The sequence below is a fragment of the Sus scrofa genome, chromosome 2 (genome assembly GCF_000003025.6).
Source record: "Sus scrofa isolate TJ Tabasco breed Duroc chromosome 2, Sscrofa11.1, whole genome shotgun sequence".
Lineage (NCBI taxonomy): Eukaryota > Metazoa > Chordata > Mammalia > Artiodactyla > Suidae > Sus > Sus scrofa.
The window spans coordinates 55,783,265-55,799,724 of NC_010444.4; the positions used below are offsets into that span (position 1 = coordinate 55,783,265).

The 16,460-nt window shown below is 36.3% G+C and overlaps 1 protein-coding gene across 1 annotated transcript; it reads right to left on the reverse strand.

Moving 5' to 3' along the window:
* Positions 316–1,263, reverse strand: LOC100626191 (olfactory receptor 2W3-like). Its single transcript, XM_021085078.1, has one exon. It carries the CDS (start codon positions 1,261–1,263, stop codon positions 316–318), a length of 948 nt encoding a protein of 315 aa, XP_020940737.1.

The following is a 16,460-nucleotide window of genomic DNA, read 5'->3' on the forward strand; positions in this document are numbered from 1 at the left end:
TAATTTATACGTCAAATCTTTCCTTTTTAGAATGACTATAAAACATGGCTTTACTTACTATTTCTATCGTCTTAGAACAGTCTGTGAACCATTTAGATATTTGTGCATCAGCAATCGTCGATAGTCTTGCCTTTGGATTATTTGAATATAAGAATTGATATACTTCTACATAATTGTCACAAAAAAGTAGGGATGAGTCATGAAGTTTGTGATAAATTCTACCAAAACAGATGGTTGGTAATGCCATATGAAAATTACACATCCTAAATTTTGTAAGATTTTAACATAATGAGGTGTTCCTATCATTGTATTTAATTATAATTTCTTTCTTAAACTTAGATTTTCTAAAATCAATCTTCTCATTGACCCTTTAACTTCTTTGTTTCTGAGAGTGTAGATCAGGGGGTTCAGGAGTGGGGTGACAATGTTATAGAAGAGAGTGAGAAACTTGCCTTGGTCCTTGGAGGATCTGGTTCCTGGTTGCATGTACATGTATATGATGTTTCCATAGAAAAGTGAGACCACCATGAGATGAGAACCACAGGTGCTGAAGACTTTTTGCCTCCCCAAGGATGACTGGATACTTAATACAGCCCTCACAATGTAGACATAGGAGATCAGGATAAATACTAAGGGTGACAGCACAATACTCACAGCCAGAATAAAGGCAATACCTTCAACAACAGCTGTGTTAACACAGGCCATCCGTATCAGGGCAGGCATCTCACACAGGAAGTGGTCTATTTTGTGGTACCCACAACGGGGTAACCATAGAGTCATTGGAGACATAATCAAAGAGTTGGCCACACCACATCCCCAAGCAAGGGACACTAAACCCAAGCATAACTGTGGATTCATGGTCACCGTGTAGTGCAGGGGCTTGCAAACTGCAACAAACCGGTCATATGCCATGACAGCCAACAGTAGACATTCCACACCACCAAAACCCAGGAATAAGAAGAGCTGGATAGCACAGCCTGTGTAGCTAATAGTCTTGTCACGTCCACTCAGGTTATAGAGCAGCTGAGGGATGGAGCTGGTGGTGAAACTAAGGTCCAGAAAAGAGAGGTGAGTGAGGAAGAAGTACATGGGAGTGTGGAGGTGGGGGTCCAGCCGAGACACGAGGATGATGGTGGTATTGCCCACAAGGGTCAGAAGATATGCAATCAAGATAATCACAAAGAGGATTCTCTCCAGATGAGGGCGGTCAGAAAACCCCAAAAGGATGAAATTTACCTGAGTGCTCTCATTGGTTCCATCCATCATTACTGTACCTCAAGACAATGGGGGATTGAAACAAAGAAAGAAAAAGGTAATATACAGTCACCAGCTATTCTGTATGTCTATCACGCTAATAATACTTCAGACTTCTGTTGAAAATATGTGTAGCTATGTATGTTCAAACTTAGTAGCTTAAAAATAGATATAGATATTATGTATAATTTACACATAATAAATCTATTTAAAAAAAACCCAAAAACCTGAATATCATTTTAAAAAGAACAAAAAATTAGTGAAAATTAAAAATAAAACATTTTTAATGGGAATGAAAGAATAAACAAAGAAAATACAAAATACACTGGGGAAATTTTCCTAAAAAAAAAAAAGGACAATAATTCAGAATATGTAAAAAACATATCTTAAAAAACATTAAGGATTTTTTTTTTTCTGTGTCCATGGCATTCAGAATTTCCAGGCCAGGGATTGAAACTGCACCAGAGCAGTGACCAAAGCCATAGCAGTGACAATGCCAGATCCTTAACCTGCTCCACCATCAGGGAATTCCAGGACATAATTTTTAAAACAGAATTTTTATAGTCTTCCTCTAGGTCTGGAATCTCCTGTACCAGGCTATATGCGAACATGAAAAACTTGCTCATTTTTACTACTATACAGAGAGAAATCTAGCCTATCATAATACAATTCTATTCACTTCCTTTCTTTTTCTGTGAATAAAATTTCTGAATGTTGCTGAGGATGGTTATAAGTGGTAAATAATTATTACCAGTCATTAATCCCTGATAAAATTCAACTAATTCCAAACTTCTGCCCCAAAATCTCAGGTTTGAGGGAACATATTTGGGGTTCTCTGGTCTCTGAGATTTTCAGTAATCAAGCCAAGATGTGAATTTACCCACCTGTTATAAACCACTACAGATCATAACTTCAGTTTTCATCCATGTCAATAGCTTAGAAACTTAATATATTACCTAGCCTATATACTGTACTTTTCCTTGTCTATATACCACACTTTACGCATGGTAAGATACTGCCTTGCGAATGTAATGTTCTTGAATTTCTCTCCCCTTCAAGTTCCAATTTTTAAACCAGGTTTTCAAAACTGGGAAAAGTTAGATGAAAAGTTACTCTTCTAATTTATGACATATTTTAAGTGAGATAATCATTCAAATATACCCTTATGTTTTTATTTTTAATCCTAGTGAAATGAGACATTAAGCCTTTAACAAACCATAGGAAGCTTGTTTTTTAGTATCTCTTTTCTTTCTTATCAATTTTCTTATCAGTTTTCTTCACCTTAGAGTAATCTTTGATGGTTTCCCATTTTCATTTTTTTGCTTCACATGGCTACAAATCACACATTTTTCTAAGACACGGCCATTAGTTGAAACAGTAGTGGGTCATATTCCATCAATTGATACATTATATTTAAATCTCAAAGTGTATGGCAAAATTTGGCACATAATTGTAAATCAACTATATGTTAATAAAAATTTTTAAATAAAAAATTAAATAAATAAAACTTGAAGAGGATGAAATCATTTTTCCTGATTCAAGTTAATTTTTTATACATATCTGAAACTTTTTTATATAAAATAGGTTTTGTAAGACTCCATATTACTAATATTTAACAAGAAAAGACTAGAGGACATAAAATTGTTCAGGTTTCAAAGAATAAAACCATAGAAGAGAAATGACAGAAAGTAGGTATAATAATTTGGAAGAACTTGACCAATTCTTTTTCTAATATGGTATACGTAATTGTTGACCCTGTATGCTCAGGTATTATACCCTGGCCTTGGATTTGAGTCCACTTTCCTGGTGTCCTTCTTCTCCTCCTTTATCTTCCAACTTTCCTCCTTCTGAAATTATCCTTGCCTTTGTTACTGACCTTCAACTGCTTTTCTGAATCATCACTCCCTTTCCAAAATGCTTAAATATTTCTTCTTCACTTGCTATTAACAAAATCCCAAACATATTAGCTTGGTATTAAAGAACTCTACAATTTGCACTAGCTTAAATTTAAGCTTAATTCCTCACTAAAATCCTAAATATCTTCTATTTCCCAATTACTTCTCTCTGGAGCTAAGCATTGCCCATGTATGTTGCTGTCTGCACTTATAATTCCCTTATGTGGTTTATCACACTGGGCAAAATTTACATTTTTTTAAATTTAATCTTCCTCTATGATGCTCCTATAATTCTTTATTTGTGTAATTCTCCTCTTCTGATAGCTGTTATTTATATATCCACCCCCCCTCAGATATCTATTTTCTTCCTATGATACCCTCTATTCATGTATCTAGGCATTTATTTCACCATACCTTGCATTATCCTTACTTTAATTATGACTATATCTTGTGAGGGTCCTTGAGTACAAGAACAGTATTAACTTATTTATTCTCTTTCTTACATTGCTATTGAACACTTACATAATAAGTGTACAATACATAATATCAAACTGATCTGACTTAGAACAAGTTACTTTGTGCCAGGATACTCTCTACCTAATTCTTTGGACTAAATTATGTGTCACAATTGTCTTTATACTGATTATATAAAAAAACACTATGTTTCACTGCTGTTCTTAGAACACAGTTAGCCTGGTGACACCACAGAAGTTGGTTCCTGGGGTGTGGCTGTATATTATATTAAACAAAAAGTTTTTTTGGTCTTTTAGGGCCACACCCATGGTATACGTAAATCTCCAGGGTGGGGGTCAAATTGGAGCTGTAGCTGTTGGCCTGTCCCACAGCCACAGAAACATAGGATCCAAGCTGTGTCAGAGAACTACACCACAACATGGAAATGCCAGATCCTTAACCTACTGAGCAAGGCCATGTATTGAACCCGTGTCCTCATGGATATTGTTTGAGTTCTTTACCACTGATCCATGATGGGAACAACCAAATATATGTTTTGATTGTACATTCATTTGTACTACTCCAACTTTAAATCTCTTTCACTTCAATTTTGGACTTCCCTACATCTAGCTTTCCTCCTACAGCCAATTACATAACCTTGTTTTGGGCTTAAATGGGATGACATTGTTACTTGCCTGTATTTTGTTGTTGTTGTTGTTATTGCTCAAATTTTTCTCACCTCAAAAGCTTTCCTAGTTTCTCTCCATATCTCTACCTGTATGTTTATTTCAAGTTTAGTTCAAGCTCTTTTTTTTTTTTTTTTTTTTTCCTGCCAGGCACTTTCCTTTGAGTAACTTATTGCTTTGGGTCAATGATATGTTGTAGCCATTTTGTTTGGTTGGTTTGCATACAACCGTCTATTATTTTATTCAAAATTTATTTTCTGCAGGTATCTTAGATAACTTCAATAGAAATGCATTTTAATCATTCAGTCTTATGTAGTTTTGTTTCTATTCAACTTTGAATTTATCAATATTTAGCATGTGTTTATCTCCATTGTGCCCTAGCACCATTACATTAAATTTCTTAAGAGCCAATGCTTATTTTTTCCTCTATCTGCTTTCTCTGGAGGAGTCAGGAAAAAAAAAAAGAATAAAAAAGATTTCTAATTAATGACTTAATAGACAAACTAAGAAGTTAAAAAACATTTGAAAAAATAAAACATGCAGACCCTTACTATTTTGGGTGGCATTTTGCCAAGTGCAGTAGAAAGTTGTCTGACCACAGAAATAGAAGAGCAGTCCATGGTAGAGGGAAATGAGAGAAGTTTCTCCTGAGCTTAATGGCTTCCTAGTTAACTCCAAGGGATCTCAATGGCCTTGAAGAGGAGCTTTTTATGGAGATGACTTGGCAAGAATAGACTCTCTGGAGAGAGGGCTGGGGTGACAATGCAGGGAGGATTTGGAAGAAAAGGAAGTTTGAGGCCCCTGGGGGATTTCAAATCCTGGTGAATAATTAGTGTGTAAATTGGAAGTTCAGAGGCAGCAGTCACAAGGGGAAGTTTGTTATACTTCTGTGCTTTGATATAACCACTATTTTTCCTCAATTTCTAATAGAAAACAAGGGAAACTGTTTTTTGTTTTCTTTTATCTCTCTAGGAAATGGCCTTATTGCCTCCTTTTAGACAAAAAATGTAAAACTAACCCACAATGTCTATAAGCAATAATGAACCATTTAGTTTTCCTCTTTCCCAAGCAGTGTTTTACTGTCACAGACAAGCAAAAAGTAACTATAAGAAGTTATAGTACAGAATTCTCTCATTTCTCTACTTTCTTACCATAGGACTAGTTGAATTAGGGTTCAAGGGGAAGCTGAAACTCTTCCATAGAACCATTTATGTGGAATGATGTAGCAGTCTATTTTCATAGACTGTGGTAAAGAATATAAATAGTGGATTTTTAATCTCTCTGTCTTTCAAAGGGGAATATCAGCTCATATACATTAATATGTTAGCTCCAAAATTCACTGGGTAAATTTGAACTAACAATCTATTCTCTTATGAATTATCTCAATATGCAAAAATATTTCTAATTCTCTCAGAGTTTGTGAAAATGAGATTAAAGTGTTTTTTTAAGGTGATGTATCAATCAACCTAGCAATTTTTGAAAATGAAATCATCAAACATATAACTTATTAAATTAACCAGGGAAATCACTCAAAATTTTCAATTTGTTATTCTTTTGCTTTCAATCAAATGAAAGATACCATTGCTTCTTTTCTTCTCTTAGTTCAAAATACAGGGCTTATTAGGAGTGATGAATCATGCAAGAAATGCACTAATTTTGTGAGACAGAAGGAAGCAGGTGTAGACACTTTAATGAGTCCCAGTGCTAGCAATTCTTCTGCCAGGGAGAGTCTGAATGTTAATAATTCTAAACTTACACAGCACATTTTCCCTCTGAAGGTAGAATCTTAAATCAGTATCCCATTCAGGCTCACACATCACATTATATTCCTATTTCTGCAGGCTGGACTTCCTACAATGTGCGATAACTTAATTGAGAAATAATATAATTGTTGAATCATTAATTGAAACTAATAATGAAAATATTCAACATTTTTCATCTAGAAACTGCCATCCCATTTTCTTTACTTTGGTAGAGGAATGGTAGCAATATTGATGGCAGATTTTAATATTATGTTAGAAAAACAATAAAACCTAGTATGAATAGGAAATATCAGAACACACAAAACTGGGGAATTTCACAAGAGGATTAATATATATAAAATAAGAGCAAAATAAACCAATCTGTATAAAGTGGGTAAGGAATGTATTATTTTGTTATTTTTTATAACAGAGAGAAATAAGAAATTCTCATATTAGTATATTAAAATTTATATTTTTCCTGAAAGTTACACCTTGCATGTAAGAAATATGTAAAATACATATGGCACAATATGTTGTATTTTTTTTTTGTAATGATTTTTACTTTTTTCCATTACATCTGATTTACAGTGTTCTGTCAATTTTCTACTGTACAGTAAGGTGACCCAGTCACACATACATGTGTACATTCCTTTTTCTCACATAATCATGCTCCATCATAAGTGACTAGTTATAGTTCCTAGTACTATACAGCAGGATCTCATTGCTCATGCATTCTAAAAGCAATAGTTTGAATCTATTAACCCCAAATTCCCAGTCCACCCCAATCCCTCCCCCTCTCCCTTGGCAAACACAAGTGTATTCTCCAAGTCCATGAGTTTCTTTTCTGTGGAAAGGTTCATTTCTGTCATATATTAGATTCCAGACATAAGTGATATCATATGGTATTTGTCTTTCTCTTTCTGACTTACTTCACTTAGTATTAGAGTCTCTAGTTCCATCCGTGTTGCTGCAAATGGCATTATTTTGTTCTTTTTATGGCAGAGTAGTATTCCATCGTGTATATGTATCACATCTTCTAAATCCATTCATTTGTTGATGGACATTTAGGTTGTTTCCATGTCTTGGCTATTGTGAATAGAGCTGCAATGAATGTGCAAGTATATGTGTTTTTTTAAGGAAAGTTTTGTGTGGATATATGCCCAAGAGCAGAATTGCTGGGTCATATGGTAGTTCTATGTATAGTTTTCTAAGGTATCTACATACTCTTTTCCACAGTGGTTGTACCAATTTACATTCCCACTAACATGAGGGTACCCTTTTCTCCACACCCTCTCCAGCATTTGTTATTTGTGGACTTATCAATGACAGCCATTCTGACTGTTGTGACGTGGTACATCATAATAGATTTTATTTGCATTACTCTAATAATCAGTGATGTTGAGCATTTTTTAAGGTTCTTGTTGGCCATCTGTATATCTTCTTTGGAAAAAATCTATTCAGGTCTTTTGCCCATGTTTCCATTGGGTTGTTGGCTTTTTTGCTGTTGAGTTGTATAAGTTGCTTGCATATTTTAGACATTAAGCCTTTTCAGTTGCATCATTTGACACTATTTTCTCCATTTTTGTAAGGTGTCTCTTTTTTTTATGGTCACTTTTCCCATTCAAAAGCTTGTAAGTTTGATTAGGTTCCATTGGTTTATTTTTGCCTTTATTTCTGCTTCCCTGGGAGACTGACCTGAGAAAACAATTGTAAGGTTGATATCAGAGAATATTTTGCCCATGTTCTCTTCTGGGAGTTTTATGGTGTCTTGTTTTACATTTAAGTCCTTAAGCCATTTTGAGTTTATTTTTGTGCAAGGTGTGAGGATGTGTTCCAATTTCATTGATTTACATGCAGCTGTTCTGTTTTCCCAACAACACTTCCTGAAAAGACTGTCTTTTTCCAATTTTATATTCTTGCCTCATTTGTCAAAGATTAAATGACTGTAGGTGTCTGGGTTTATTCCTGGGTTCTCTATTCTATTCCATTGGTCTGTATGTCTGTTTTGGTACCAGTACCATGCTGTCTTGGGTACTGTGGCTTTGTAATATTGCCTGAAGTCTGGGATAGTTATGCCTCCTGCTTGGTTTTTGTTCCTTAGCATTTCTTTGGCAATTCTGGGTCTTTTGTGGTTCCATATAAATTTTTGGACTGTTTTTTCTTGTTCTATGAAAAATATCATGGATAATTTGATAGGGATTGCATTGAATCTGTAGACTGATTTGAGTAGTATGGCCATTTTTGCAATATTAATTTTTCCAACCCAGGAGCATGGAATATCTTTCCATTTCTTTGAATCCTCTTTAATTTCCTTGATTAATGTTTTATACTTCTCAGCATATGTCTTTCACCTCCTTCGTCAGGTTTATTCCTAGGAATTTGATTTTTGGGGATCCAATTTTAAAAGGCATTGTATTTTTTGTATTATTTTTCTAATATTTCATTGTTAGTATACAGAAAAGTGATTGGTTTCTGAATGTTAATCTTGCATCCTGTTACTTTGCTGAATCTGTTGATTAGTTTGAGTAGTTTTTGGTTTGAGTTCTTAGGGTTTTCTATATAGAGTATCATGTCATCTGCATAGAGTGACAATTTTACTTCTCTTCCAATTTTACCTCTTCTCTTTTATTTGTCTGATTGGCTGTGGCTAGGACTTCCAATACTATGCTGAAAACAAGGGTGAGCGTGGGCATCCTTGTCTTGTTCCAGATTTTAGTGGAAAGGCTTTCAGCTTTTCTCCATTGAGTATTACATTTGCTGTGGGTTTCTCATAAACGGCTTTTATTATGTTAAGGTACGTTCCCTCTTTACCCACTTTGTTAAGAGTTTTGATCATGAATGGATGTTAGATTTGTCAAATGCTTTTTCTGCATCTATTACTTTTGTTTTGTTAACATGGTGTATGGCATTGATGGATTTGCATTTGTTGAACTATCCTTGTGAACCTGGGATGAATCCCACTTGGTCATGGTGTATGATCTTTTTTATATGTTGTTGGGTTTGATTTGAGAATTTTTGCATCTATATTCATCAAACTTATTGGCCTATAGTTTTCTTTTATGGTGGTATCTTTGTCCATTTTGTTATTTGGATGATGGTGGCTTCATGGAATGTCCTTGGGATTGTTTCTTCTTCTTCAACCATTTGAAAAAGTTTAAGAAGAATGGGTATAAATTAGTATAGATTCCTCTTTGTTTGCTTCATAGAATTCACCTGTGAAGCCATCTGGTCCTGGACTTTTATTTGTAGGGATTGTTTTTATTACATATTCAATTTAATTTCTATTGATTTGTCTGTTCTATTGATCTATTTCTTTTTTTTTTCAGGTTTGGCAGACTGTAAGTCTCTAGAAAGTTGTTCATTTCTTCTAGGTTTTCAAATTTGTTGGCATAAAATTGTTCATAGTATTATCTTAATTTTTTATTTCTGCAGTATCTGTTGCAGTTTCTCCTTTTTTCATTTCTTATTTTATTTATTTGGATTTTTCTCTCCTTTTTGTGAGTCTGGCAAAAGCTTTGTCAATTTTTTTTACCTTTTCAAAGAACCAGCTCTTGGTTTTATTGACTTCCTATTGTTTTTTGAATCTCTATTCTATTGATTTCCTCTCTGTCTTGATGATTTCCTTTCTTCTGCTGACTTTAGGTTTTTCTTGTTCTTCTTTTTCAAATTCATTTAGGTGTTGGGTTAAGTTTTCGATTTGAGATTTTTCTTCTTTATTGAGGAAGGCCTGCATTGCTATGAACTTCCCTCTGAGCACTGCTTTTGAGGCATCCCATATATTTTGAGTGATTTTGTCTTCATGAGGTATTTTTTAATTTCCTTTTTGATTTCCTCATTGACTCATTGGTATTTTAGTAGCATGTTGTTTAGTCTCCATATAGTTAGTTTCTGTCTCATTTCTTTTCCTGTGGTTGTTTTCTAGTTTCATGCCATTGTGGTTAGAGAAGATACTTGAAATAATTTCTATACTCTTCAATTTGCTGAGGTTAGCTTTGTGCCCCAGTATGTGATCAATTCTTGAGAATGTTCCATGTGCAATTAGGAAGAAGGTATGTTCTGATTTTTTTTTTTTTTTTGGATATAATGTCCTGAAAATGTAGATTAGGTCTAAATTTTCTATTGTGTCATTTAGGATCTCTGTTGCCTTATTGATTTTCGTTCTATAGGGTATGTCCATTGATGTTAATGGTGTGTTAAAGTCTCCTACTATGATTGTATTCCTGTCAAGTTCTCCTTTTATGTGTGTTAATATATGTTGTATGTGTTCCTGTATTAGGGGCATATATATTGATGATTGTAATATCCTCTTCTTGAGTGGATCCTTTTACGCTTAAATAGTGTCCTTCTTTGTCTTTCCTTACGGCCTTTATTTTAAAGTCTATTTTGTCTGATATGAGCATTGCAACTACTGATTTCCTGTCTTGTTCATTGGCATGATATATCTTTTCCTATCCCCTCACTTTTAATCTATATGTGTCCTGTTCCCTAAGTTGAGTCTCTTGTAGACAGCAGATTGTAGGCTTTTGCTTTTTTATCCAATCTGCCACTCTGTGTCTTTTGATTGGAGCATTCGGTCCATTAACATTTAAGGCAATTATTGATAGATATGTATTTATAGCCATTTTAAACCTTGTCTTCCAGTTGATTCTATGTTTCTCCTTTCTTCTTTTATTTATTTATTTATTTTTGTTGTTGATGTTTCCCATTTATTTTATGCTTGTATACTTTTTTTTTTAGTTTTTTTTTAGTTGTTTTTTTTTCAGTTTTTGTGAATGTTACGTTTGGTTTTGATTTGTGATTACCCAGTTTTTCAAGTATGTTAACCCCTTCCTTTATCTATTTGCTTTAACATGACAGTCGGATAGGCTCAACACACTAATAAAAAAAAAGAAATAAGAGTCTAGATTTTCTTGCTTTCCATCCCCATATTCTATTACTTTGAAGTCATTTTTAAAAATCTTCATGTTTGAGGAGTTCCTGTCTTGGTGCAGTGGAAACAGATCTGACTATGAGCCATGATGTTGTGTGTTTGGTCCCTGGCCTCGCTTAGTGGGTTAAGGATCAGGTGTTGTTGTGAGCTGTTGTGTAGGTCAAAGACATGGCTCGGATCTGGCATTGCTGTGGCTATGGCTTAGGCTGATGGCAACAGCTCTGATTAGACCCCTCACCTGGGAACCCCCATAGGCTGTGGATGTGGCCCTAAAAAGACAAAAAAATAAAATAAAATCTTAATGTTCGTCCTTTTGCTGTTCCTTATGTATATCATCACTTTTACAGTATTTTTTTTTTCCTATTGTTAGAGCTGTATGCTGGCTTATTGAAATGATTGTTTTCCAGTTGTGGTTTCCTACATCCTTCTTACTTTCTTTTTTATTTAGAGAAGCCCTTCAGTATTTCTTTTAGAATGATTTTAGCATTGCTGTACTCTTTTAGCTTTTGTTTGTTGGAGAAATTCTTTATTTCCTCTTCTATTTTAAATGGTATTCTTGCTGGATAAAATATTCTAGGCTGCAAATTTTTTTCTGTCAGAACTTTGTCTTTATCTTGCCACTCTCTTCTGACCTGTAACATTTCTGTAGCAAAATCAGCTGATAGCCTGATGGTGGTTCCCTATGATTAATGCTTTGTTTTTCTCTTGCTGCCTTTAGAATCTGCTCTATACTGTTAACTTTTGCCATTTTTATTATAACATGTCTTGGTGTGGGCCTGTTAGGGTTTAACTTGTTTGAGGCCCTCTGTGCTTCCTGTATCTTGATATCAGTTTCCTTTAGATTTGGAAAGTTTTCTGACATAATTTCTTCAAATATATTTTCAATCCCCTTTTCTTTTTCTTCTCCTTCTGGAATTTCTATTATGTGTAGATTGGCCTGCTTTATATTATCCCATATATCTCTTATATTGCTTTTGTGTTTTTTCATCTGGTTTTCTGTCCTGATTGTGTGATTTCCATTATTCTATCTTCCACATCACTAATTCATTCCTCTGCATTATTCATTCTGCTCTTTTGTGCCTTTAGCCCTATTTGTGTCTTTGCAAATGAATTTTATAATTTTCTATGTTCCTCCTCATATTTTCTAGTTCCTTTCTAAAGGAATCTACATTTCTATTCATATCTGCTCTTAATTCCTTGATACTCAGCCTTAATTCCTTCAGTATTTTCACTATCTCCCTTTTGAACTCAATGTCTGTCATTGGGCAGAGCTCTGTTTCATTGTTTGCTGCTTCATGTAAATTCTCCTGTTCCTTTAACTGGGAATGATTTCTGAGCTTCTTCATTTTATGTTTTTCTTTTTCTGTGAGTTTAGGGAAGCCAAACTGTAGACTTGGCAGGCTATTTTTATGCAAGAGCACCCCTTTGTATTTTGGGGGGGCTACTATTTATTTTTGGCATGGGAGTTTGGATATTTGCTGTCTCTATTACCCCCAGAGTGCTGAGCATTTTTCCAGAGAGGAAGAGGCAATGGGTAGGGTAGTAATCAATGCCTGGTTGCTGTGCTCTTAACAGCAGCAAGGACCTGCCGGAAGGTGGCACAAGCTACTCCTAGTTGCAAGGCCCTGGGAAGTGTTAATGAGCCTTAGGCAGATTTATGAGGTGTCCAGAGCTTTTGGTAGTGGCAGCAGCATGGTGTGTGGGTTCCCAGGGGAGTGAGAACAACAATAAGTAGTGTTTGATAGCAATTTCATCCTCTGAGGTGACTGGGCGTGCAAGGTGGTTGGAGATGATTGGTGCCTTGGTGGCAGGCCATGCTCACCTCTGGAGTCCTTGGTGGCAGGTCACGCCCACCTCTGGAGTCAGAGATAACTGCGGTGGTTTGCCCCCACCACCTGAGACTATTTAAGAAGCATCCCATCCCACTTAGCCCATGTATGAGATGCTTCACAAGCTGCTCCTAGTTGCAGGGTCTTTGGAAGGGACAGTGATTAAGCATCTGGGTGCTGCCAGAGCATTTTGCAGTGGCAGCAGCAAGATGGTGCGTTCCCAGGACAGTGAAAGCAATAGCGTGTGGTGCTCAGTTGCATTGACCTCTTTTTTTTTTTTTTTTTTTGCCGATGCTTGAGATGACTGGGGCCATAGGTGGAGCCCATTCACAGGCCCCAAGTAGTGGCAGGCCACACCTCCCTCTGGCCTCTGAGACAACTGCTGTGGTCTATCCCTGTTGTCTGTTGATCCTACAAGAGACACCATGTTGCAATTAGCTGCCCTTAGCCCATACAAGACGTGCCTGACCACAAAAGAAGCACCCAGTTTCCCTTAGTCAGTTCAAGAGGTCTCTCACCACTTGTAGCCTGCACCAGAGGTAACCGTCCCTCGGAGAGCCCACGTGCATGTGTGCAGGGAGATTCCTATGGCTGTCCACCCCTCCTCCTCTTGCCTGCCCCTCCTCCTCTTGCCCTCCCTTGCAATGGTGCCTTGCTTCTCCTGTGGGCCAAGAGAAGGTTCCCGCTGCCATGGTGTTCCACTCCCCATCCAGTAGCACACTGCTCCCCTGCCAGTGGCACACCACTCCTTAGCCTCTCAGGCTGTCCCTACACAGCCAACCCTGGTCCTCTCCAGGCCCCAAGTAGTGGCAGGCCACACCTCCCTCTGGCCTCTGAGACAACTTCTGTGGTCCATCCCTGTTGTCTGTTGATCATGCAAGAAGCACCATGTTGCAATTAGCTGCCCTTAGCCCATACAAGAAGTGCCCAACCCCCTGTAGCCCACAAAAGAAGCACCTAAAAATGATCTCCATAGCCTGAGTCTCAGTGTCCAGCCCCTGCCTGAGTATCTCAGGCTGTTATGTCCTGGACAGTGGTGCAGATGATCTGTGCTGCTCTCACTCTACTTTACCCTCCTCAGTCCAGCTGCTGCACATTTCTTGGTGACTTTGAGGTTCCACCATCTCAGCTAATCTCCCCTTTGGTTAGGTGGCTTCCCAGGATGTGGGTTCCTTTTCTCTTTCACAGCTCCCTCTCAGGAATGCTGGACACGACCTGATTCCTTTTCTCTCTCTCTCTCTCTTATTATTTTGTTCTACCCACTTATGTCAAGAGTTTCTTGCCCTTTTTGGAGGTTTAAGTTCTTCTATCAGCATTCAGTAAATGTTCTGTGTGAGTCATTTTACATGTAGATGTGTTTTTTTTATTATGTTTGTGAGGGAAGGTGAGCTTGACATCTTATACCTCTGCCATCTTGATGCTTCTCCCCACAATTTGTATATACCTAAAAAAGATGATATAAGGCAGCAGGCATCTTGTAAATGACCTTGAGACATCTGTGTCTGGTTAAGGATGGCTGATCTGCTTCAGTCTGAAATATCACTCTCTAAGTCTGATGCAAAACTGACAACTGTCACATTAAATTCTGATCATTATATGTTATGTAGGTTCTCTCTAGTTTTCTGTGACCCATATCTTCTTGCTTCATTGTTGACTCTGCTTTTTAGAGAAGCACATTTATTCTTAAACACTTTACTGGAGAATGCAAATATTTGAGATGCTAATATCTTTTTAGCTTTTTATACAAATAATATTTTATCTAGCTATAATATTCTTCTTGGAATAGAATGAATTGTTCAGTTTGTTATGAATTGAAAGTCATTCTGTTTGTTGGCACTTTTTTAATCTCTGAAAAATCTTGTGAATATATTATTCCTCTTGGGTATATGAAGGAGTACAATATTGCTAGTCACTAACCTAAAGGGGTCTCAGGAAATCCTTTAATATGACTTTACATGACTTTCACCATTGGAAAATGTTCTTGATTTATTCCATTGATAATAGCCTTTCTTTTATTTCTTCTGTTCTCCAGTTTTAGAAATGCTATTACTCAGTATTTGATCTGTTACACTAATTATCCATTTTTTTCTCTTTAATTTGATTTTATTCTTTAGTTTTCTTATACTTCCTTCTTGACTATTTGTTCATTTTGGTCATCTAACCCTTCTACTGATTTTTTTTTTTTACTGCTAATATTTTTAACTAGCAAGAATATGTTTTGGTTTTATTAAATGAATGTTTCTGTATTTATTTTTATTTTCATTTCAATTTATACCACCTGTATTTTTAAAATTTAATTTATCAAAGGTTATTTCTTCCTGTCCTGTTTATATTTTATTGAGTTTCATTGTTTTGTTTCTTTTGTCTATATTTTTCATGAAAAGGAATCTTCTTACATCTAATGACTCTGTTCATACATATGAGTATGGAGCTCAATGGAAATTATGAAGTGAGGCAAAGCTTTATAAAAATTGTTTCTAGTAAAGATTCCACTTTACTGTGAGAAATCTAAACTAGAATGATCTGTCATTCCACTTCTTTTTTTTTTTTTTTCCCTAGGGCCGCTCCCACAGCATATGGAGATTCCCAGGCTGGGGGTCAAATTGGAGCCGTAGCCACTGGCCTACACCAGAGCCACAGCAACACAGGATCCGAGCTGTGTCTGCAACCTAAACCACAGCTCACAGCAATGCCAGATCCTTAACCCACTGAGCAAAGGCAGGGATCGAACCCGCAACCTAATGGTTCCTAGTCAGATTCGCCAACCACTGCGCCCCAATGGGAACTCCTACTTTTTTTTTTTTTTTTTTTAAGGCTGTACTTATGGCATATGGAAGTTCCCCAGCTAGGGGTCAAATGGGAGCTACAGTTGAGGCCTACACACAGCCACAGCAACACTAGATCTGAGGCACATCTGTATTTATGTTGCAGCTTGTAGCAATGCTTGATCCTTAACCCTCTGAGTGAGGCCAGGGATCAAATCCAAATCTTCATGGAGGCTATGGCAGTTTCTTAACCCACTAGCCCCAGTGGGAACTCCATGTCACTTTTCTTGTGAACTGGTCAGCTGCTGTGAAGAGAAAGTTCCAATCTCTTCTTTAGGGAATATTAGGATGACTGCCAATGTAATCAGATAAGGGGGAATGAATTGGTCTAAAATTCAGGATGTGGATAATTACATGCACTTCTATTGTCAGTTTGTCCATATTTCTGTTGTTGTGATTGATATCCTCTGGGTCAAAACTTCTAGAAAGAAGCTTTGATTTATCACAAGCCAACTTAGGTTGTCAGTCATCTAAATCTGAATCTATTCATACCTTCTTCAAAATTGAAATAACCAAAACAAAAGCAATGAAACCCAACTAAATTTTATGTCCTCATATAGATATACTTCTTAAAGTAACAAAATCAACTTTGGGGATCACAGTGGAACTGGAAGTCAGTAACAACCCATCCAAAAAACAGAACAGTGCTGTGGGATACAGAGTTTCTGATTAAGTGTGGTACTTAGTATTCAAAGAAAGTCCCTAATAACACAGCTCCTAGTATAATTTCCTTTCTTTAGTGTCGTCATGATGGTCATCCCTATGATTAGGTTATTCCAAAAGTGAAGAGATTTTGCCATTTTAATTAATGTTTTCTTAATTTAATGTTAAATCTCTCTGGTAGAA